The sequence below is a fragment of the Balaenoptera physalus genome (genome assembly GCF_965194825.1).
Source record: "Balaenoptera physalus genome assembly, chromosome: 3".
In the NCBI taxonomy this organism is placed as follows: domain Eukaryota; kingdom Metazoa; phylum Chordata; class Mammalia; order Artiodactyla; family Balaenopteridae; genus Balaenoptera; species Balaenoptera physalus.
Genome location: NC_138890.1, coordinates 118191917 through 118212140, shown reverse-complemented (window position 1 = coordinate 118212140; position 20224 = coordinate 118191917). Strand labels below are relative to the sequence as shown.

Genomic DNA, 20224 nt, shown 5'->3' with positions numbered 1-20224 from the left:
ATTTTTAGTATCTGTATAGATTTAAGTGTATTTCACAGTTCATTTATGAAAAATGCAACTAAAATGAGATAATAACCAGATTAGTTTTTTTACTGTACTTTTTAATATTAATATTAGTTTACTGCCTTTTGATAATAACAAAGGCTTCTCGTTCTTAAACTTGGACCATGGTTAATCTGATTAGACCTTAAGAATTTATATATTTAAAGAAATATAACTTCCAGAAGTAATTTCTATTTATTTCAAATGTGCTCTTAGTAAAAGTGATACTTTATAAACAAACAAGTCAAAATTAAAATCAGCATTTGAAAGAAGAAAATTCAGATTATTTAACATTTGAAAAGTTCTTCCATGAATGAAAAAAATTTTTAGGCTTTTTTCCCCCTCCAAAAGCAAAATTTATCTTTCAGGCATAATTGCTCTATGTTGCTTAACGCCTTTTTCCTTATTCCTAAATTCTAATTTAAGAAGGTTCTTTTTTTCCTCTAGAGATGAGTAAAGGAAAAAAACCTTTCATCTTTTTGAGAAAAAAGTACTGTGAATCTAATTCCAATTCTGGGTTTCAATTAATTTCAGTACAAAAATTAGTGAGATTTACATAAGATATTTCGTTTTAAAATGTATACAATGGAAATGGATAATATTCCTTTTAAGAAAAACTTAGAATCAGTGTTTTCTTTGGTAAACAGTTAAAAATATAAATGCTGACATTTCTGATCTTGGTTCTTAGAAAGAAAACTAAACTAGATTTGTTTTGTCTTTAGAAAGACTGTAGGGAAACCTAATTTGTGAAGTATGTAATTTTTAAAATGAAGATGAATTACTGTTCCTGTTTATAATTTAGATAAACCAGGAAAGGAAGTTAATAAACTGCGTGAGCAGGAACGATCCGTCTCTCCTCTACTTTTTGAAGACAGTCCTCCTGATTTGCAGTCCCCAGGAAGTCCTTTCCAAGTGAACTTTGAAGAACTGAATAATCTTCAAATACTCCAAAACTCAATTGTTTTTGGAACATCAGCTGAGGAAGTGGTAAAGGAAATTCGTTTCAGAATCGAGCAAAAAACTACACTGACAGCCAGTGCAGGTACTTAAAAGGATATTGATGGTTCCAATAGTTATAATTTTCAGACTAGCTAACATAGTGTAATATTAGTAGTTTCTCACTGTAAAGTATAGAGTAACATTTTACTTAGCTGTTTTTTTATTAACTTCTGACAATTCACCTATTCAGAATACCGTGAACCTATAGGTAAATTGGAATTAAGCACAAAAGCCCATGTGTCCAAAGCAAAAACTTATCATAAAGCTCATGTAGCTATCTTTTTTGAAACACAAAATATATTTTAATTGGTTTTGGACATAATACTTTGTTTTCCCTTTGAAGACTTACAGTGCAAGAGAGACCACAGATGACCACACAAAATATGGATGAGACAGGAAAAAACACGAACTAGCAACATAGCAATCTAGGATCATCTGGTGAAGGGAAAAAGAGCTTTACATATACCAATAACTCATGAGGGTATCACTGTGTCTTAGCATAGAAACTGATATTCATGAGGACCCTAGATTATCTTAAGAAAGCCATATTATGATTGGGTTAGTCTTTTCTTCCTATGCCAAAGCATGAAAATAAGTAATAAATTTTAGAAAGATGTGTATAAAAATTGAACTATTTGATGATCATAGTTGAATATACCTATTTCAAGTTATCTTAATCATTAAGACACCTAGAAATTATAAAACACCTCTCTGAAAAGGGGTAATTTGCTTTGTGAGTAGCATAAAAAAGGATACACACATTTCATTATCATTGTTTTAAATATACTGGAAACAGAATCTTTGATTTTTTTTTTTCTTTATGTGGATAATCTATACAGAAGACCTTTTCAAAGAGTAAACATCCATCCTAAATTATATGCTCGATCTTTTCTGTAAGACAGCCCTGTATTCCTACTAAATATAGTAAGTAAGCTAATAATATCACTTAAACTCAGAAATTACTCTTAGACTTTAAAATACCATGGAGATTTAAATATTCCTCATTTCTGCTGTCACAATAACTAATACAATTCCTTTTCCTAAAACCATAGCAAGCCCTGGGGAGGTAGATCGTAATCAAATGTTATTTTTAAAGTAGCATTCCACATCATTTCAGATTTTTGCATTTAATTTTTTTCTGTGTTGTTATCACATATTTTAAAATCATACATATCATGTTCTTTGAGTCATCAGAGTGTTCTTCTTTTAAGGCATTGCACCAAATACAATGTTAGCGAAAGTATGCAGTGATAAGAATAAACCAAATGGACAATACCAAATTCTTCCTAATAGACAAGCTGTGATGGACTTCATCAAGGACTTACCCATTAGAAAGGTGAACTTTTATGCAAAATTTGTCATCTATGTATATACTCAGTGTTCTGAAGAAATACTATTTAGGATGATAGTAGTCATTCTTTCAGAAACTTTTAAAAATGATAGCTAACAAGCAAGAATGATAACGGATGATTTAATTTGGACTTGAAGAAATCTTTCTGTGAAATCCTAAAAGTGAGGTTTAGGAAGCTTATCTGTTGAAAAGTTTGTTGAAAAGATTTAGAATTTTAATTGTTTTTGACCAGAAAAAAAAAACCCAAATACTTTACCATCTTTAAAATGGTAAAATGATCCCTCAGGAATTATAGAAAGGGTATATTTTATTATTTTTTTACAGTTTCTAGATTGTTCTGCATATATATGCTTTTTAAAAAATAATAATTGCACTATACACTATTTGATGTTCTAGGGCTTGCTTTCCTGACTCAGCATAATGTATATTAGTGAATCTAAATAAACATTTTCAACGCTCAGAAGAAAGGCTATATCAAAATATATAATGTATAATGACTCCTGAATAGCTTAGTATATATAAAATGTAGCTATAAAGCGGTGTTTTCCAATGTATTTTTAAGGTATGAATGGGTGTTCTGTTAAAAAACGTTCTGGGGTCAAAGAACTTTGGAATGTACCACCCTTGGTGGGTCACAAGAGATATTAGTTTATTGAAGGTTCATAATTCTTACAATACAAAAGTTCATTTAAAGTTTGTTTATCCTAGAAACAGACTCATAGTTACAGAGAACAAACTGGTGGTTTCCAGAGGGGAGGGGGTGGGGAGTTGGGCAAAATAGGTAAAGAGGATTAAGAGGTACAAACTTGGAGTAATAAAAAACATGTCATGGGATGTAATGTACAGTATAGAGACTATAGTCAGTAATATTATAATAACTTTGTATGGTGACAGATGATTACTAGACTTATTGTGGTGATTGATTCATAACGTATATAAATGTTGAATCACTGTGTTGTACACCTGAAACTAATATAATGTACGTCAACTATACTTCAATTTTAAAAAATTAAAAGGGAATAAAAAGTTGTTTATCCTACCATTCCCCAAGTTTATATGACCACAGAACTCTTTTTTAAGTGCTTTTTAAAAATTTCATGGAATTTAAAATTTTTAATTTTCATGGAACACTAGTTTAGGAAATATAGCCAAAAAGTAACTAAAGCCGTTCTCTTATGTGACTTTTGAAACTAGGCACATTATTTATACATTTTATTAGTTATAAAATGTATGATGAGATTATAATATCACTTCTTATCTTAATTTTAAAATGTATTAATGATAAATTGATTCTTTTCTAGGTTTCTGGAATAGGAAAAGTTACAGAGAAAATGTTAAAGGCCCTTGGAATTATTACTTGTACAGAACTCTACCAACAGAGGGCATTACTTTCTCTCCTTTTCTCTGAAACATCTTGGCATTATTTCCTTCATATTTCCTTGGGTCTAGGTTCAACACACCTGGCAAGGTATCTGTATTTATAATTATTCTGCTTTTTCTTTATCATTTGCTGAAATAACAGTTTTCACCATTGAGATAGAGACTACAAGGATAACATGTTTTAAATTTCTTTTAGGCTAGCTCAATTCAGAATATAATTTTTGAATTAGAGTCAAAAGATTGGATGTGAGAGAAAAGGAAAAGAGTAAAAAATCACTCCTAGGTTGTTGGCTACAGCAGTTGGATAGAGGGATAAGAGGAATGATGGGTGCTTTCTTTTCTGTACCTGCCTTGTTCTTTGTTCAGAACGTAAGAATACTGGTGATCAGATTGTGGAGGTAAGAAAGATGGCTCATACTCCAGAACTCACCCTTTAAGCAAGTAGACTTAACGATTCTTTGAAAGCCTTCATGAACTACCTGTATTTCTTCTCTTTTCCAGATTTGTAAATGATTCATTCATTCAGTACTGAGTACTTTGTGTTAGGCACTGTTCTAGGCACTGGGGATAATAGCAGTAAACAAGACAAAGTCCTGCCTTCATGGAGTTTGCAGAGTAGTGTGGGAAATAAAAAGTAACCACATAAACAAATGGAGAAAGTAAGGCAGAGTGGGGGCGTAGACGTTGACTTGGGAGGTAAGAGATAGGGTTGGCAGCGGTTCTCCAGAGGCAGAGACCTGAAGGGGCCAGCCATGCAAAGATCTAAGAGAAGAGGAAACAGCTAGAGGAGAGGCCCTGTGTTTCCTCCCTGCCGCTCTTTCATCCGGGTCTTAAAAAGAAGGATCCCAGAGCTAGAAGGGTACACTGTTCAGGGTGGGTGAAAGAAAGGCACTAAAAACAAGAATGAAAATTAACACTGGGCACTGTTTTTACCATTTTATTATCATCTTGTTAGCCTGCCCTCAGAATAACTCTTTTATATTCATATAGTTAAACTAAAGGAAAACAAGAAGATTACTGAGGAGGCATATAAAATAAGTTTGATTAACCAATTAGACCTGCTAAACCTTACAGAGATTGCAAGGCATGTGCTATTATTTTTCTCATCTCTCCGTGCTCCTCATTCTTTCAAGTCCAGGTAGCTGACTTTGATCTTGAGTGGATATAATGAAAGATAAGAGAAAGACATCACAGTAGTATAAATAATCCAGTATATGAAGGCGATGATAAATAAAACTTTCTTCTTTAATCCAAAAATTATCCTCTTTTTATTTCCATAGTGCTTGAAAACAATATAGTTTTTAATATAACATAGCACATATTAACCTGTGGTAGAGATGGAGGTAATGCTTTTAAGTGAAATTCATAGGTAATTTTTAACAATATAAAATAGCAAACTTACCTTCCCTTCTATCCACATTCTCTGTTTCCCTAATTTGCTTTATTTTTTAATCTGTAGTACTTCTCCCCTTCTAACCTGTTCCATATTTACTGCTGTGTTTGTTTATTTGTCTCCCTCCACTAAGATATAAGTTTCTTTATAACTATTTTTTTTAACATTTATTGAATTTATTTATTTGGTTGCACTGAGTCTTAGTTGTGGCAGGCGGGCTCCTTTGTTGTGGCGTGCAGGCTCCTTAGGTGTGACATGCGAACTCTTAGTTGTGGCACGTGTGTGGGATCTAGTTCCCTGACCAGCGATCGAACCCAGGCCCGCTGCATTGGGAGCACGGAGTCTTAACCACTGTGCCACCAGGGAAGTCACTAAGATATAAGTTTCTTAAAGGGAGGCACTTGGTCTGTTTTGTTCATTACTGTTATCTCCAAGGCCTAGAACAGTGCTTGATTCATAATTGGTTTGTGAAATATTAGGAAAATGAATAATCTACATGTCATTTCAGCTTTCTGGTTTTAACTACTCCTACCAGAGCAGCTAGAATCCAACCAAACTAGGTGGTTCAGATTTCCAATCATCATCCTATTGCTGTATGGCAAATTTTGACTGAGCTTCTATAGAGTGGTGTAAGTGAATAATAAATAGGCTATTATTAATGTACTAGGCCAAAAACTAGATAATGGATATTAAATTATTTAAAATTTAATTATATCTTATAACTGAAAGCCATTATGCTACTACCTTCTGTTGGTTTTTGTAAGTTGTGATTTTTTATATTCAGGCTTTTAATAGAAACAATTTATAATACCATCCTGTTTTCAAATTTGTTCTCTTTGATAGATATAGACTCGATCCATCACACATGTAATTATATTAGCATATCTTTCTACATTCTTTGGTGATAGTTTTATTTTTAGATTAAAAAACTCACTGTGTTTCATGATGTATAACTTTTAATCTAAAACATTGAGATCTCTAAAGGGTAACTGATGTAAAATCATCTTGGTTGACTAAAAGAAAGTCAATCTTCTTTGAGAAAGCAAATAAAAGCTTTTTTTTTTTTAATTTCAAGGGATGGAGAGAGGAAAAGCATGAGTGTTGAGAGGTAATGTTTTGTTACTAATTATTCATAATTTGTATTATTTTAAACTAATTTTTAATTTTTAGTAAAATATCACTGAAATTTAAAAATCTATTTGCAAACCAAATAACAATTTTCAGCAGTTGACACTCCTACAGTAAATATTGCAGTGCAATGCTTTATTATCTTTGCTTGCTATGTTCTCAATGGGAAAAAATTTAACTGCAGTTATTTTTTTAAATGTTGGTTTTGTTCCTATTCAGTGAAAACCAAGCATTTTAGGATTCTAAGTCTTAATTTCTAGGCTTATTTATAAGAAAAATTATACTGAATAGTTATTTGGGAAATTTAAGAAATGATGATGGAAACTCTTCCTGAAGTTCTTCAAATATTGGTGAATAACCACAGGCATCAAATAGTAAGATACTGATGAACGAGAGCTTAGGGGTGATCTAGTTCAGTGGTTTACAATCTTGTTTGAAGTCAAATGAAATCTTGATGAAACCTTATTGTTTTGGGAAATATGTCATTGTTTGAAAAGCCCCTCGCTTATCTCCTCAAAGAACCAAAGTTCCACTAAGACATTTAAGAACCACGGACCTAGTATAAGGTTGTGTTCATTTTGCACATATATTATTCATGATCAGAAAAGCTGAATGACTTTTTTTTTGAATTTTATTTATTTATTTTTTATACAACAGGTTCTTATTAGTTATCTATTTGATACATATTAGTGTATATATGTCAATCCCAATCTCCCAGTTCATCCCACCACCTCCACCACCCCCCCTTTTCCCCCTTGGTGTCCATGTTTGTTCTCTATTTCTGCCTTGCAAACCGGTTCATCTGTACCATTTTTCTAGATTCCACATATATGTGTTTATATACGATATTTGTTTTTCTCTTTCTGACTTACTTCACTCTGTATGACAGTCTCTAGGTCCATCCACATCTCTACAAATGACCCAATTTCATTCCTTTTTATGGCTGAGTAATATTCCATTGTACATATGTACCACATCTTCTTTATCCATTCGTTTGTCGATGGGCATTTAGGTTGCTTCCATGACCTGGCTATTGTAAATAGTGCTGCAATGTACATTGGGGTGCATGTGTCTTTTTGAATTATGGTTTTCTCTGGGTATATGCCCAGTAGTGGGATTGCTGGGTCATATGGTAATTCTATTTTTAGTTTTTTAAGGAACCTCCATACGGTTCTCCATAGTGGCTGTATCAATTTACATTCCCACCAACAGTGCAAGGGGGTTCCCTAGAAAAGATGAATGACTTTTACAAGACAACACACTCAGTAAATGACTTTGATAAAAATTGCTGTTTTAGGCTGTGATTTACATAAAAGCAATCAAAGGAAAAGAGGGGGGAAAAGCATCCAAAAGTGAGATAGTATCGTCCTATTTAATGATTTTTTCTTCTATTTTGTCTTTTGTTATTGAGAACATTGCTTGCTGTACAAGAATATTAATATTAACTAACATTAATATTTCATAAGAAAGGGTCACCAAACCAATAGAAAAAAGTGAACAAAGATCTAATTAGTTAACAGAAAAGACGGTGCAAATGGCTTTATAAACATGTGAAAATAATCTCAGTCTCCGTATAATTTAAGAAATTCAGATTGAAAATTCTCTGAGATAGCATTTTTCACTAATCAAGTTGGCAAAGATGCACACTCCATTGACAAGACTATGGGAGTGAAAAAGCTATTAAACTCTAAAGGAGGGTGTACTAGTTTCTTGTTGGTGGTATAACTAATTACCACAAATTTATTCTCTTACAGTTCTGAAGGTCAGAAGTCCTAAAATTAAGGTGTCAGCAGGGTTGCATTCCTTCCAGAGGCCTCAGAGGAGAATCCATTTCCTTACTAAAAGCTTCTAGAGGCTTCTTGCATTCTTTGGCTCACGGCCCCATTCTCTATCTTCACCTCTCACATTTTGTCTTTCTTTGACTCTTACCCTCCTGCCTCCTTCTTACAAGGACCCTTGAGATTACATTGGACCTACCTGGATAATTCAGGATAATCGCCCCATCTTAATTTAACCACATCTGTAAAGTTCATTTTACCATGTAAAGTACTAGATTCTGAGAGATTAGGATTTGAACATCTTCGGGGACCATTATTTTGCCTACCACAGGGGGCAAGCAATTTGGCAGTATCTATCAAGATCACAGATACACATGTACTTTGGTCCCACAGTTCTTTTTCTAGGCATTCATTCCACTGGTATAATCACATGTCATTTTACATGTATACCTGGTTATGCACTGCAATTTTTTGTGTGATAGCAAAATATTGGAAATAAGTTTCTACAAATAGAGGATTGGTTAAATGATCTTACATCTTTAAATTAGAATTTATGCTGCCATATAAAAATGAAATTATTTACTTATAGGGAACTCTCACAAGGATGAATGAGAAAAGCAAAGTGGTAAATAATGTATCTAATATTCTACTGTTTATATAGGGGAAATGTTTGCTTGTTTGCTTTTATATGCATACAGTATTCTAGAGGAATAAATAATGAATAGGAAGCTGGCAATATTGGTTGCCACTAGGGAAGAGAACTGGGTAGCTGAGAATAGTTAGAAGGGGGACTTTTCACTGAATGACTATTCAGGGTTTGCTCGGGCTTTTTTACTGGTTACCCCACTCTCTCTTTAGTGTCTTTATGTTAATATGACCTTTCAATACCCTTGTGCAGATGAAGTCACAAGTTCTACATTTTATCTTACCAGCCCTCCATTTCCGGTTGCCTATTAGATGACTTTATGTAGGTGCCACGAACCAACCCCTTATATCTACTTGAAGATAATTCGCTTACAGAAAATACACATACAGTAATTGGAATGTTGTTCTCATTTGTACTTTCTTAAGATAATCCTCTGTAGCAGAGTCTGTATACATATGTATCCTAATGTTTTGTAAGTTTTGAGGGCCTTATCCTTATATGTTGGTGACTTTAATCATCTTTTAAAAAATATTGTAGACAGCAAATGCACCTTTGCTAATCAGTTTAGCTATAAACAATCTTCCATTATTTAAGAAGATCTTGGATGTTTTTACTTAATCATATCTTAGTTCATCTGAAAACTTTATTCTGTACTGTAGAAAATATAACTTAATGCTAGGCCATTTACATGTACTATATCATTTCTAAAGTATACTGAATTGTAGTTTACTTTGTGCACCAAAATCATTCTTGCCTTTCTAGGACATTCAGTGAGATAAGTAAAGCAGAAGAACAGTACAGCTTGTGCCAAGAACTTTGCAGTGAACTTGCTCAAGATCTGCAGAAAGAAGGACTTAAGGTACGTTATTTTTATGCAGTGTTCTTAGTTTTCTAAATTTTTAATAGTAAAAAGCTACCTTAAACCAAGAGTTAGATTTTGCATTGAAATACAAATTGGGATGTGTCAGAAAAGAGAGTTCTTGTCTTCAGTAGAGACAAATTGAATTCTGACCCTTCTCTGAGGCCTATGATGAGGTCATTTTATGAGAAGCAACTTACGAGGCTGGAGTGGTTCCAATATAATTCCAGAGAAGTTTATATTACCTTGGGAGTACATTTGAATAAGTTCAAAATCAGAGTTATATTGGCAGTAAAGAATAAGGGATAGGGAAGGATTTCCCTAGAACTGTGCTTGTTATAAATGCCTTTCCAATTATCCTTTAATGTCATTGTCAGGTAGACAGTGACCTTCTGGAATAGGCATTTTGTTTCAAGGCCTTAATCCAGGTTGCTTAACACATTGAGAACAAAACCTGGAAGGCTTTGAACTTTGTATTTTATAATCTTCACTCACAGCAATCCATGTTTAGTATTTTTCCAACATTCTCAAAACAGAGGTAGAGTTATTACAAAGTATAATACAAAAGCAATAAAAAGTTATTACAAAGAAAGGGATATCTGATGAATATTTTCTTATAATCCTTCTCTGTTATACCTTAAATATATAGAGAGTTCATTTTTAAAAATTTTTTAAATAAACTTTTAATTTTAGAATCATTTCAGATTTATAGAATAGTTACAAGGATAATATAGAGATTTCCAGTATACCCAGTTTCCCTCATTAACATCTTATATTATCATAGTACATTTGCAAAACTAAGAAACTGACACTAACACATTTCTGTTAACTAAATCCAGACAGTATTTTTGTTTGACCTGTTTTTTTCCATTCATGTCCTCTCTTTGTTCCAGGGTTCAGTCCAGGAAACCACATTGCATTTAGTTGTCATGTCTTCCCAGTTTCCTCTAGTCTGTGACAGTTTCTCCGTATTTCCTTGTTTTTCATGACCTTGACAGTCTTGAGGGATACTAGCCAGGTATACTGTAGAATGTCTTCCAATCTGGGTTTGTCTGATGATTTTCTTATGATTAGACCAGGGTTATAGGTTTTTAGAAAGAATACCACAGAAATGAAGTATCCTTCTCATCACATCCCATCAGGGTATATGATAGCCACATGATGTCACAGGGGAGAATAACCATCCTCACTTGGTTAAAGTAGTGTTTGCTAGGCTTCTCCACTGTGAAATTACTATTTTTCCCTTTCCATACTCTGTTCTTTGGAAGTGAGTTAATAAGCCTAACCTACTCTCACAACCTCCAGGAGGTAGCAAAATATACATTACAAAATTTACTGTTTTAACTTTCTAAGTATACATTTTAGTGGCATTAAGTACATTCAGATTGTACAACCATCAACACTTTTGATCTCCAGAACTTTTTCATTATCCCAAAATGAAACTCTGTATCCATTAAGCAATAACTGTAAAGGAGTTCTAACACATAAATTTAACATAATATCTGGCATATAGTAGGCACACAATAAGTGTGAGCTGTCCAGAAGATCTTTTCAATGAGGTCCCTTCAGAAAGATTTTTTTTCCTATCTTTTTAGGTGCTGAATTAACCTCAAAAAAAGATTCAGTAAAAAGAAAAGTAATCAGTTAACTTTGCCCTTTATATAAAAATCTTTTATAAAAAGTCAGTTGGAGAGGGAAGTAATAATTACTGACTAAAATGGGATTTTTAGATTACTTATGGATTTCAGTTATTCTTTATGACAATTTTCATTACCGTGGTTTTTTTTGTAATTGTAATAGTTAATATTTATTGCCATTTAATATATGTCAGGCACTGTTTTAGGGTCTTTATTTAATGAATGTTGATCTTTAACATTGAATGATCTCAACCCCAAAGAATTAAAATTGTAAGTTTAGTGTTTTGCCGTTGTGAGACCTGTCAACTAGTGTGTCATTGGAGTTCTTCCTTCCTAGACATTTCTCTTATATAGAAACTATTATATGATGCAGTTGACAAACATAGGGAAGGGAGTGTGGATACGAAAACTCTATGATCAGCCCCTAGACCATTAAAAGATTGAGTCATTATTTTATAACATAAGCCAAAATTGTGTTTGTTTTTGCTGTCTTTCATTAGTGTTTTGTTTAGGCACAGAGGGTAGGGCAACAACTCCTCCTCCTACAAAAGCTCCACGTTACCATGTTTTGTAAATAATTGATTATACTTCCGTACTCTGTGTACACAAGAGACCTTTCTGAATTTTTCTAACCTGTAAGATAACTTTTTTCTGGAAGTTAAAGAGCCATATATAATAATGTATTCTGTTTGTTACAGGGTAGAACTGTTACCATTAAGCTAAAGAATGTGAATTTTGAAGTAAAAACTCGTGCATCTACAGTTTCATCTGTTGTTTCTACTGCAGAAGAAATATTTGCTATTGCTAAAGAATTGCTAAGAACAGAAATTGATGCTGATTTTCCACATCCCTTGAGATTAAGACTTATGGGTATGACTTTTCTTTTCTTGTTTTTCCTTAAATCTGCTAGACTTTTCCAAAGAATCAACTTGGGAAATATTCTCACCTCCATTTTATTTCTTAAACCTGTCTAGGAAGTTGTACTTATGCCACTGCCATTTTTCTTGATTCTTAGAACCTGATGCATGTGAAGCCATGATCATTAGTTTAATTCCAGTAAGAACCAATTAAAGTCGTTCTTTTCCTTACTACTTATAGAAATCCTTGGGGTTAGGTATCTTTCAAAATTTTAAACTTTTCAGATTTTAGAAAACAAATTCAGTGCATGTTGAGTATATTATATAATACTCCTTTGGGATCTGAAGTAGCACTTCATGATCAAACACATTATTATTTCTGTAGCAAAACAAAATAATATTCACACTGAGTTGTAAAGACTCTAAATAGTCTCACACCAATCTTGTCATCAATTGCCATTTGTTGCTTACAATTTTCAGAGCTTTTTGGATTTCAGAATTACAGATAAGGGATTGTGGCACTATAAAACCACATTTCTAGCCATCACGTGGCAAAAAAAGACAAACAAACCATGCTTCCAAAGTGAACGCGTGAGAGAATGTTTAGGGATAAGCACTCCAAATGCCAACTTTACTGCTAAGAATGGGTCATTAGCCATACTTTCACATATGAAAGATAGCACACGCTGAAGTCAATTTGAATAAAGTATGTTAACTAAAAGAGCTAAAGAGTGGATGTTAATAGCAGCTTTATTTATAATTGCCAAAACTTGGAAGCAACCAAGATGTCCTCCAGTAGTAGGTGAATGGAAATTGTGGTACGTCTGGACAACAGAATATTATTCGGCACATAAAAGAAATGAGCTCTTGGAGTAGAGGGTGGGGGAGAAGAAAAGAAATGAGCTGTCAAGCCATGAAAAGACATGGAGGAAACATATATTATTAACTGAAAGAAGCCAATCTGAAAAGGCTACATCCTGTATGATTCTAATGTATGACATTCTGGAAAAGGCAAAACTATGGAGATACTAAAAAGATCAGTGGTTGTCAAGGGTGGGGGGAGGGAGGAATAGGCAGAGCACAGAGTATTTTTAGGGCAGTGAAACTATTCTGTATGATGCTATAATGGTGGATACATGTCATTGTACATTTGTCAAAACCCATAGAATGTACAACATCAAGAGGGAAGCCTAATGTAAACTATGAACTTTGAGTAATAATGTCGTGTCAGTATAGATTCATTGATTGTAACAAATGTACCACTCTGGTGTAGGATGTTGATAGTGGAGGAGGAGTGCATGTGTGGGGCAGGTAGTATATGGGAACTGTCTGTACTTGCTACTCAACTTTGCTGAGAACCTAAAATTGCTCTAAAAAATAGCGCCTATTGCAAAAAAGGGAGCTAAAGAATCTATGCAATTGACTCCAATTAGTTACTCGATATTTAATGGTATCATGTGTCAGATATTAACTGAAAGACCTATATAATCATGCTAACTCCAGTAGATACTTACTATTTAGTATACCCAGCTTTATAAAGAAAGTTAATTTCTACTCATAATACCACCTTTGAAAAAGCATCCTTTAATTCAGAAAATACAGTGTTGCTTATTATTTTTGGCTAAACAGCCTTTTTCATATATGTTATAATAGTACTATGCAAAATGTCTTTATTGAATTTGAAATGGATTAATTATGGTTGGTTTAATTTAGGGGTGCGGCTATCTGGTTTTCCCAATGAAGAGGAGAAGAAACACCAACAAAGGAGCATTATTGGCTTCTTACAGCCTGGAAACCAAGCCCTGTCAGCCACTAGGTGTATACTAGAGAAAACTGACAAAGATCAGTTTCTAAAACCTCTAGAAATGGCTCATAAGAAGAGTTTCTTTGACAAAAAGCGGTCTGAAAGGAATTGGAGCTACCAGGACACATTTAAATGTGAAACTGTAGATAAACAAAGTTTACAGACATCACAATCCTTCCAAGTTTTAAAGAAGAGGATGAGTGAGAATTTAGAAACATTGGAGAATTCAGATAACTGTCATATATTTACCTGTCCTGTTTGCTTCAGGGAGCAAGGAAACATCAGTCTGGAAGCCTTTAATAAACATGTAGATGCATGTCTTGATGGACCTTCCATCAGTGGAAACTCTAAAATGTCCTCACGTTCACATGCTTCCTCTACAGAAGTGAACGAGAAAGAAAATGTACATGACTCTGTTTCTCTCTGGGAGAAGCAGGATTATGAAACTCATCAGAAGAATACAGAGATCACATTAGTAGATTCTGTAGAGTTGGCAGAGACTACTGGTAATCCATCTAATACAGAAGGTGTAGATGCTCTAAGTAATAAGCACAGCGAAGAGGAATGTTCTAGTCTTCCAAGCAAATCATTTAATATGGAACACTGTCCTCAGAATTGTTGCGCTGTTTCACTGGAAAATGAAGATGTTGCATCGTTAAGAAGGAAAGAGCCCCTACAACCTTATTTATATGAAGTGATCAGTGACCAAGTCCTCGTTTGTCCTGTTTGTAACCTAGAACAAAAGACTTCAGATCTTACCCTATTCAATGTGCATGTAGATGTTTGCTTAAATAAAGGCATTATCCAGGAACTGAGAAAGGATAAGGTTAATCCAGTTAACCAACCCAAAGAAAGCACAAGTACTGGTGAGTTTACAGTTAAAGAACTTGATTTTCTAGGAATGTTTTATTAAAATTGAGATTGTTGTTAAATCTGAAACATACCTTGAAAGGGATAGTTCATGTACGCTGCCATTTAGGAAAATGTTAGTTACCTTACGGTGGGTTAGAATTAGCTGAAGACATTAGATTTTAAATTTTGGGAAACCTCTGGTTTGGGCTTGATTTAGCACAGAATGAACTCAAAGGTTTAGGGAGCTGAGTGATCTAATCAAAACAGAAATTCCTTCAGAGAACACTTGCCAAGGCACAGTGGTAAATTAACTATAATTATATAGCCAGAAAGCCTCTTTAACTTGTTTTTTGGTAGTTCCAACTCTCACCCAACTTCAAAATCAGCTGTAATACTAATGAAACAAGTAAATTACAAAGAAATTATGCTATAAATTAGTTTCTGGTATATATAAATTCGAACAATGTAGTACTAAGGAGGTTTTTATTATCTTTAATCAGTCAACCTTAACTCTTTAAATTTTTAGAAAGCTTTTTAATTATTTCATGTTATTCATTGTGGAATTTCTTCCCTCTAAAGATAACTCAGGCAAAGTACAGAAGATTGGAACAAAAGCAAACAGGTATGGCTAATTTGAGTTTTAACAAAGCTGGCTCTGAAATTGTTATATTTTGAGGTCTGATTTTTAAGAAATGTTAAAATTTGCTTTTAGAAATCATTAAGTAAAAGTTTTAAAATCAATTATTTGCATAAACAATTTTTTAAATCTCTTCATGCATTTTATTATTTTATATTTTTTTGTTTTTTGTTTTGTAGTTCTTCATGCATTTTAATTACATGTTCTTTCTTATTCCAGGCCAGGACTGATGACAAAGTACTCGGCATCAAAGAAAACAAAACCAAACAGTCCCAGACACACCCTTGATATATTTTTTAAATGAACGTTGAACATTTTATCATTAATTTTTGATTGAAACTTGTTATTTTATAATCAATGAATGTATTCTTCCTCATTCCAGGCTTACAGATTCATTGAATGAAAGGCAAGTGCAATAAGCCCTCCCCAAATGACATTTCCTTTATATGAATTTGGAATATATACTAATTTACTTCTGTATATTTTTTTGATAACAATGAGAATTTCACTTCCATTATACTTCAACTGGAAATCAGTCCTGTTAGAGATAATTTTAAAATGAGAAGTTAGGAATGGGATCAGGAAGTGATTTCTTTCTTTATTATGTTTTATAGTGAATATAAAAACTTACATTTATAAGGGCTCTCAGAAGTTCAGATTAACCTATTTTAGCATAAGAATTTTTCAGCACTTAACCACTTTGTTGGCACTGGACTGCTATGTTTGATCTTAGTATTTCTATAACTTTGTATAATTGTATTTTAGCTCCTAATATCTTCAGATACCTCATGAACATTCATAATTAATACTTATCTTAAGTTCTATGAAGAGTATTAGCTTAGCAGAACTAGCATGAGTGGTTTTGTTACCTTCAGGAAAATAATGTCACAGTATTATTTGCTGTGTTAAAAGAATTTTTGTTTAAAATATGATTATTCATTTGATTTTTTTTAATTTAAAATTTCTTTATCTAATGAATAAGCACTTGGTTCACTTTAAAAAAATATTTAGTCTAAAATTCAAGGTAATTATTTTCTTATCTAGGACTTTTAAATAGCAATATTTCATTTCTTGGCAGTTATATTTGTACTTTACACAAATCTGTAAAAAAGGATAAATTGTACACTCACATTTTTATTATGACCTTCTAGAGAAGAATGTGCAATTCAAAAGATTAATGTGTGTTAAAACACCTCATTTATCTTAGTTATATTTCTATCATGTTTTCATTAATATTCACGGAAGAAGACAGCTTAACAGTAGTTAGCTTAAGTAGTTGCTCCAAATATTTTTGTGCTATCAATAGAGGAGTTTTTATCAAAAAAACAATTATTTAATTGAAACATAAAGATGGAACCCATTTTCTATTACTGCTTTAAGGAGCTGAATCTTTTATTGTCATATTTTTGTTTCTTTTCATATTTTATAGCTCATTACCTAAATGTATAAAGACAATGTTTTAGGAATAGTGTAAATTAGGATCTCACACAACCTTTGGCCAAAGTGGTAATTTGACTTTAAATTACTAGATGGTTTAAAGTTAGTCTTAATGTTTATTAACATACCAATTTCATGCCTAATATTATTATACGCTATGGTGAATACCTGATTGTAGAGCTATGCTTCTTGATCGTGTGATTTACTTACATTAATTCGCTACAAAATTAAGTTCAATGAAGCACTGATTTAATGTATTGAAAAGTAGATAGCACCATATTTTTTCTTTTCTATCCTATCTTGTTTCAAGTTCATTTTTATTGTGTTTTCAACATTAGAGTGAATACTAAATTATTTTCACTTAGATGATTCATTTAATTGAATGTTATCATTTAGTAATATTTAATAAAAATTTAAAATGAAATTTTAAATGTTTAATCTTTAGTCAGTAGAAATGGTTTCCTTACTTTTCCACTCTTTTCCCACCTCTGTTGCTTTCACTCTTATTTTCTTTGCCCAGAATTTTCTCCACATCCTTTTCTGTTTTATCTAATAATCCAACTCATTTTCTTTTTATTATAATTTTGTTTGGGGGCATTAAAAGAAAATACAACAAAACCACAAAGAATAAGCACCTATAATCTTACCTATTTAGAGGGTCAGAATATAGGGAACCACCTGGGAGAACATATTTGCAACACATATAATTGGCAAAACACTGGTATCCAGTATATATATAATCCAGAATATATAAATGATTCCTATGAATCATTAAGAAAAAGACAGACAGCCGATAGAAATTTGGACAAGTCTTTAGATGGCACTTTACATAGAAAGAAATCCAAATGGCCAAGAAACATGAAAACATCCTCAGCCATTTTAGTAATAGGGAAATGAAAAAAAAAAAAAACCACAAAGAGGTATTATTGTAATACCTTTCCCAGATTCACAAAAATGAAAGGATCCAATGCTACTAAGTTTTGGTGATGATATGGAGCAATATGAACTCTTACTTTGAAAACAATCTCTTTGGAAAACGGTTTGTTCTTCTTTAGTAACTCTGAAGATGTGCACACTCAGCACCCCAGCAACTGCACTCCTAAATATACGCCTTTGCTGGTTATCTTCCTTTTGCCCTCCTGATTTTACTCTGTGCCCTCCACCCTGCTTTAAGTTCAGTGAGGCATCATGGCAGCGGGGAGCCACTGCAGAAGGTTTCAGGGAGGAAGGAAGATGAAGTTGTTTATTTATTCCCTCATATACGTTTTTGAAGAATCATGTCAAGCTGGTTAAGTCCCTTGACGAAAGGTCACAACTTCTTCATATGTCATTTTCTGCTCTCTCTCCAGGTTCTGATAATCCTTTCCTTGCCCTCACCCCTTCATCCTAGGGGTGGTAACAGAGCCTTGCCCTTTTTAGCCCTGAGGTGCTGCCCTATCTTTTGTGGTTTCCCCACACCCTGCCCACACCTTTGTAAATGGTCCCTTTCTTAAAAGTCATCTCAAAATACAATTTTTTTTCCTGCCAGAGCCATAACTGATACAATGTCTTGGGAAAGCTATTGAACATGTTTTTTTAGGAAGCATGTGCAAGAATGCACATAGCAACACTATAATAGCCAAAAAATGGAAATAAACCAAATATTCAGCACTGGTAGAATGGTTAGATTCTACCATTGTATATTCATGTGGATTCAAACAATAGAATTCTATACAGTGGTGAAAGTGAAGGAAATAGCTAATCAGAAGGTGGATGAATATCACAGACATAATGTGGAGCAAAAGAAGCAAATCATAGAAGGATGCCATCAGCATGATTCCATTTATATAGTTCAAAACAGTGTATATTGCTTTAAGGATGTATTCATATGCGATCAAATTATTAAGAGAAGCAAGTATATTATTGTCCCCAAAGTTAGAATAATGACTTCCTCTGTGGGGAGAAAAGGCAATGTGATGGAGAAATGGCACATGGAGCTGCTGGGATGCTGACAGTCTTCTGTTGTCTTGGGTGGTGACCGCATGGGTGTTTGTTTTAAAAATATTATTTAAAGTGTATGTGTGTATTTTATAGATTCTTGTTCATATGTGACCTATATCAGGACAAAAAGTGAAACAAAAAAAACGGCAGGAACCGCTTTCCTTAGTAAGGTGATGTTCTGCTTCCTCTCTGCAGGCTACTAGCTTCAACAGAGAAAAAGTACATTTCTCTCTGCTAGGACTTCGCTGAGCACAGCAAGAAAGAGTCATCCCGTGACAACATTGCGAGTTTTTCTCCTAACGTTTCCCCTAATGCTACAGCCTCAGTCAGCATTTGGTCTGCTCTCCAAAGTCAAATTGCCGAAGTTGACAATTTGACCAAACATTTTATCATCTCCAAACGAGTCACCAGCTTCCCAGCCTGTGATATATATCGCCACTCCTCAAAGCCCCTCCCTCAAACACTAAGCCAATTCTGTATATTAGATTTTGTTATTTTCAGCACCCTGCTTTCTGTATCACTTCAGAATTTTACTTCAGCTGTGAATTACAGAGACCCAATCAGTGTCTTAAAAAAAAAAAAAAAAAAAAAAATCAGTTCTAGTGTTCCCACGAAACACAAATTTCATTGGTTAACTTTGGCTCGATAGTTCAAAGATGGGTTCACAGTCTGATTTTCTTGGCCTCACATGGCCAACTTCTGGCCGCAAGATGGATGGATTTTTCTATATCCAGCCTTACACATGAGTTCCAGGTAGGAAGATGAGGAAGTAAAAAGGACAAAAGGGCAACTCTGTCCCACTTTAAGGAGCTTTCTTGGAAGCCCCACATACCAATTTCCACTTCCATCTCATTGACTAAACAGTGTCATGTGGCTTCCCCATATTAAAGGGAACCTGGAAATGTAGTTTTTAGCTGGGTACGTTGCTACACCCAAACAAAATCGGGTTCTGTTAGTAAATTGTGCCTCACCTATTAAAAAAAAACTATATAACTTTATTATCAGATGATGTGTTTGTCTACATTTTTAAAAATCTACATTTAGGACTTCCCTGGTGGTTCAGTGGTTAAAGAGTCCGTGCTCCCACTGCAGGGGGCACGGGTTCAACCCCTGGTCAGGGAAGATCCCACATGCTGTGCAGCACAGCCAAAAAAAAAAAAAAATCTACATTTAATAAAAAAGTTCAACAAGGTTATGGCTACAAGATCAATGTACAAAATCAGTAGCATTCCTGTACAACAGTAATAACCAATTAGAAAATATAAAAATAATCTCATAACAACAATCTATAAGGGACCTAAAGGGGCAGTGGGTTGGGGGGGGCGGGTATCTATCAAAATAGGTGCAAGTACTTAGGAACTACAAAATATTATTGAAAGACAAGCAGTCTGAGTAAATAAAAAGAATAATCCTATTTATGAATAGGAAGAATAACTATCTTAAA

General features: G+C 33.6%; 1 protein-coding gene across 3 annotated transcripts in view; it reads left to right on the top strand.

Moving 5' to 3' along the window:
- Nucleotides 1–19999, top strand: part of POLK (DNA polymerase kappa) — a 78612-nt gene extending 58613 nt beyond the window's left edge. For 2 of the 3 annotated variants that reach the window (XM_082457132.1, XM_082457130.1), the window contains 9 exons: nt 845–1084; nt 2253–2377; nt 3694–3860; nt 6241–6273; nt 9480–9576; nt 11912–12083; nt 13784–14740; nt 15306–15348; nt 15583–19999. In XM_082457132.1, coding sequence (XP_082313258.1) covers nt 845–1084; nt 2253–2377; nt 3694–3860; nt 6241–6273; nt 9480–9576; nt 11912–12083; nt 13784–14740; nt 15306–15348; nt 15583–15667 — 1919 coding nt within the window. In that variant the 3' untranslated portion in view covers nt 15668–19999. The remainder of the gene's footprint in view (nt 1–844; nt 1085–2252; nt 2378–3693; nt 3861–6240; nt 6274–9479; nt 9577–11911; nt 12084–13783; nt 14741–15305; nt 15349–15582) is intronic. The other variant, XM_082457131.1, reaches the window with a different exon arrangement.
- The last annotated feature ends 225 nt before the right edge of the window (nt 20000–20224 follow it).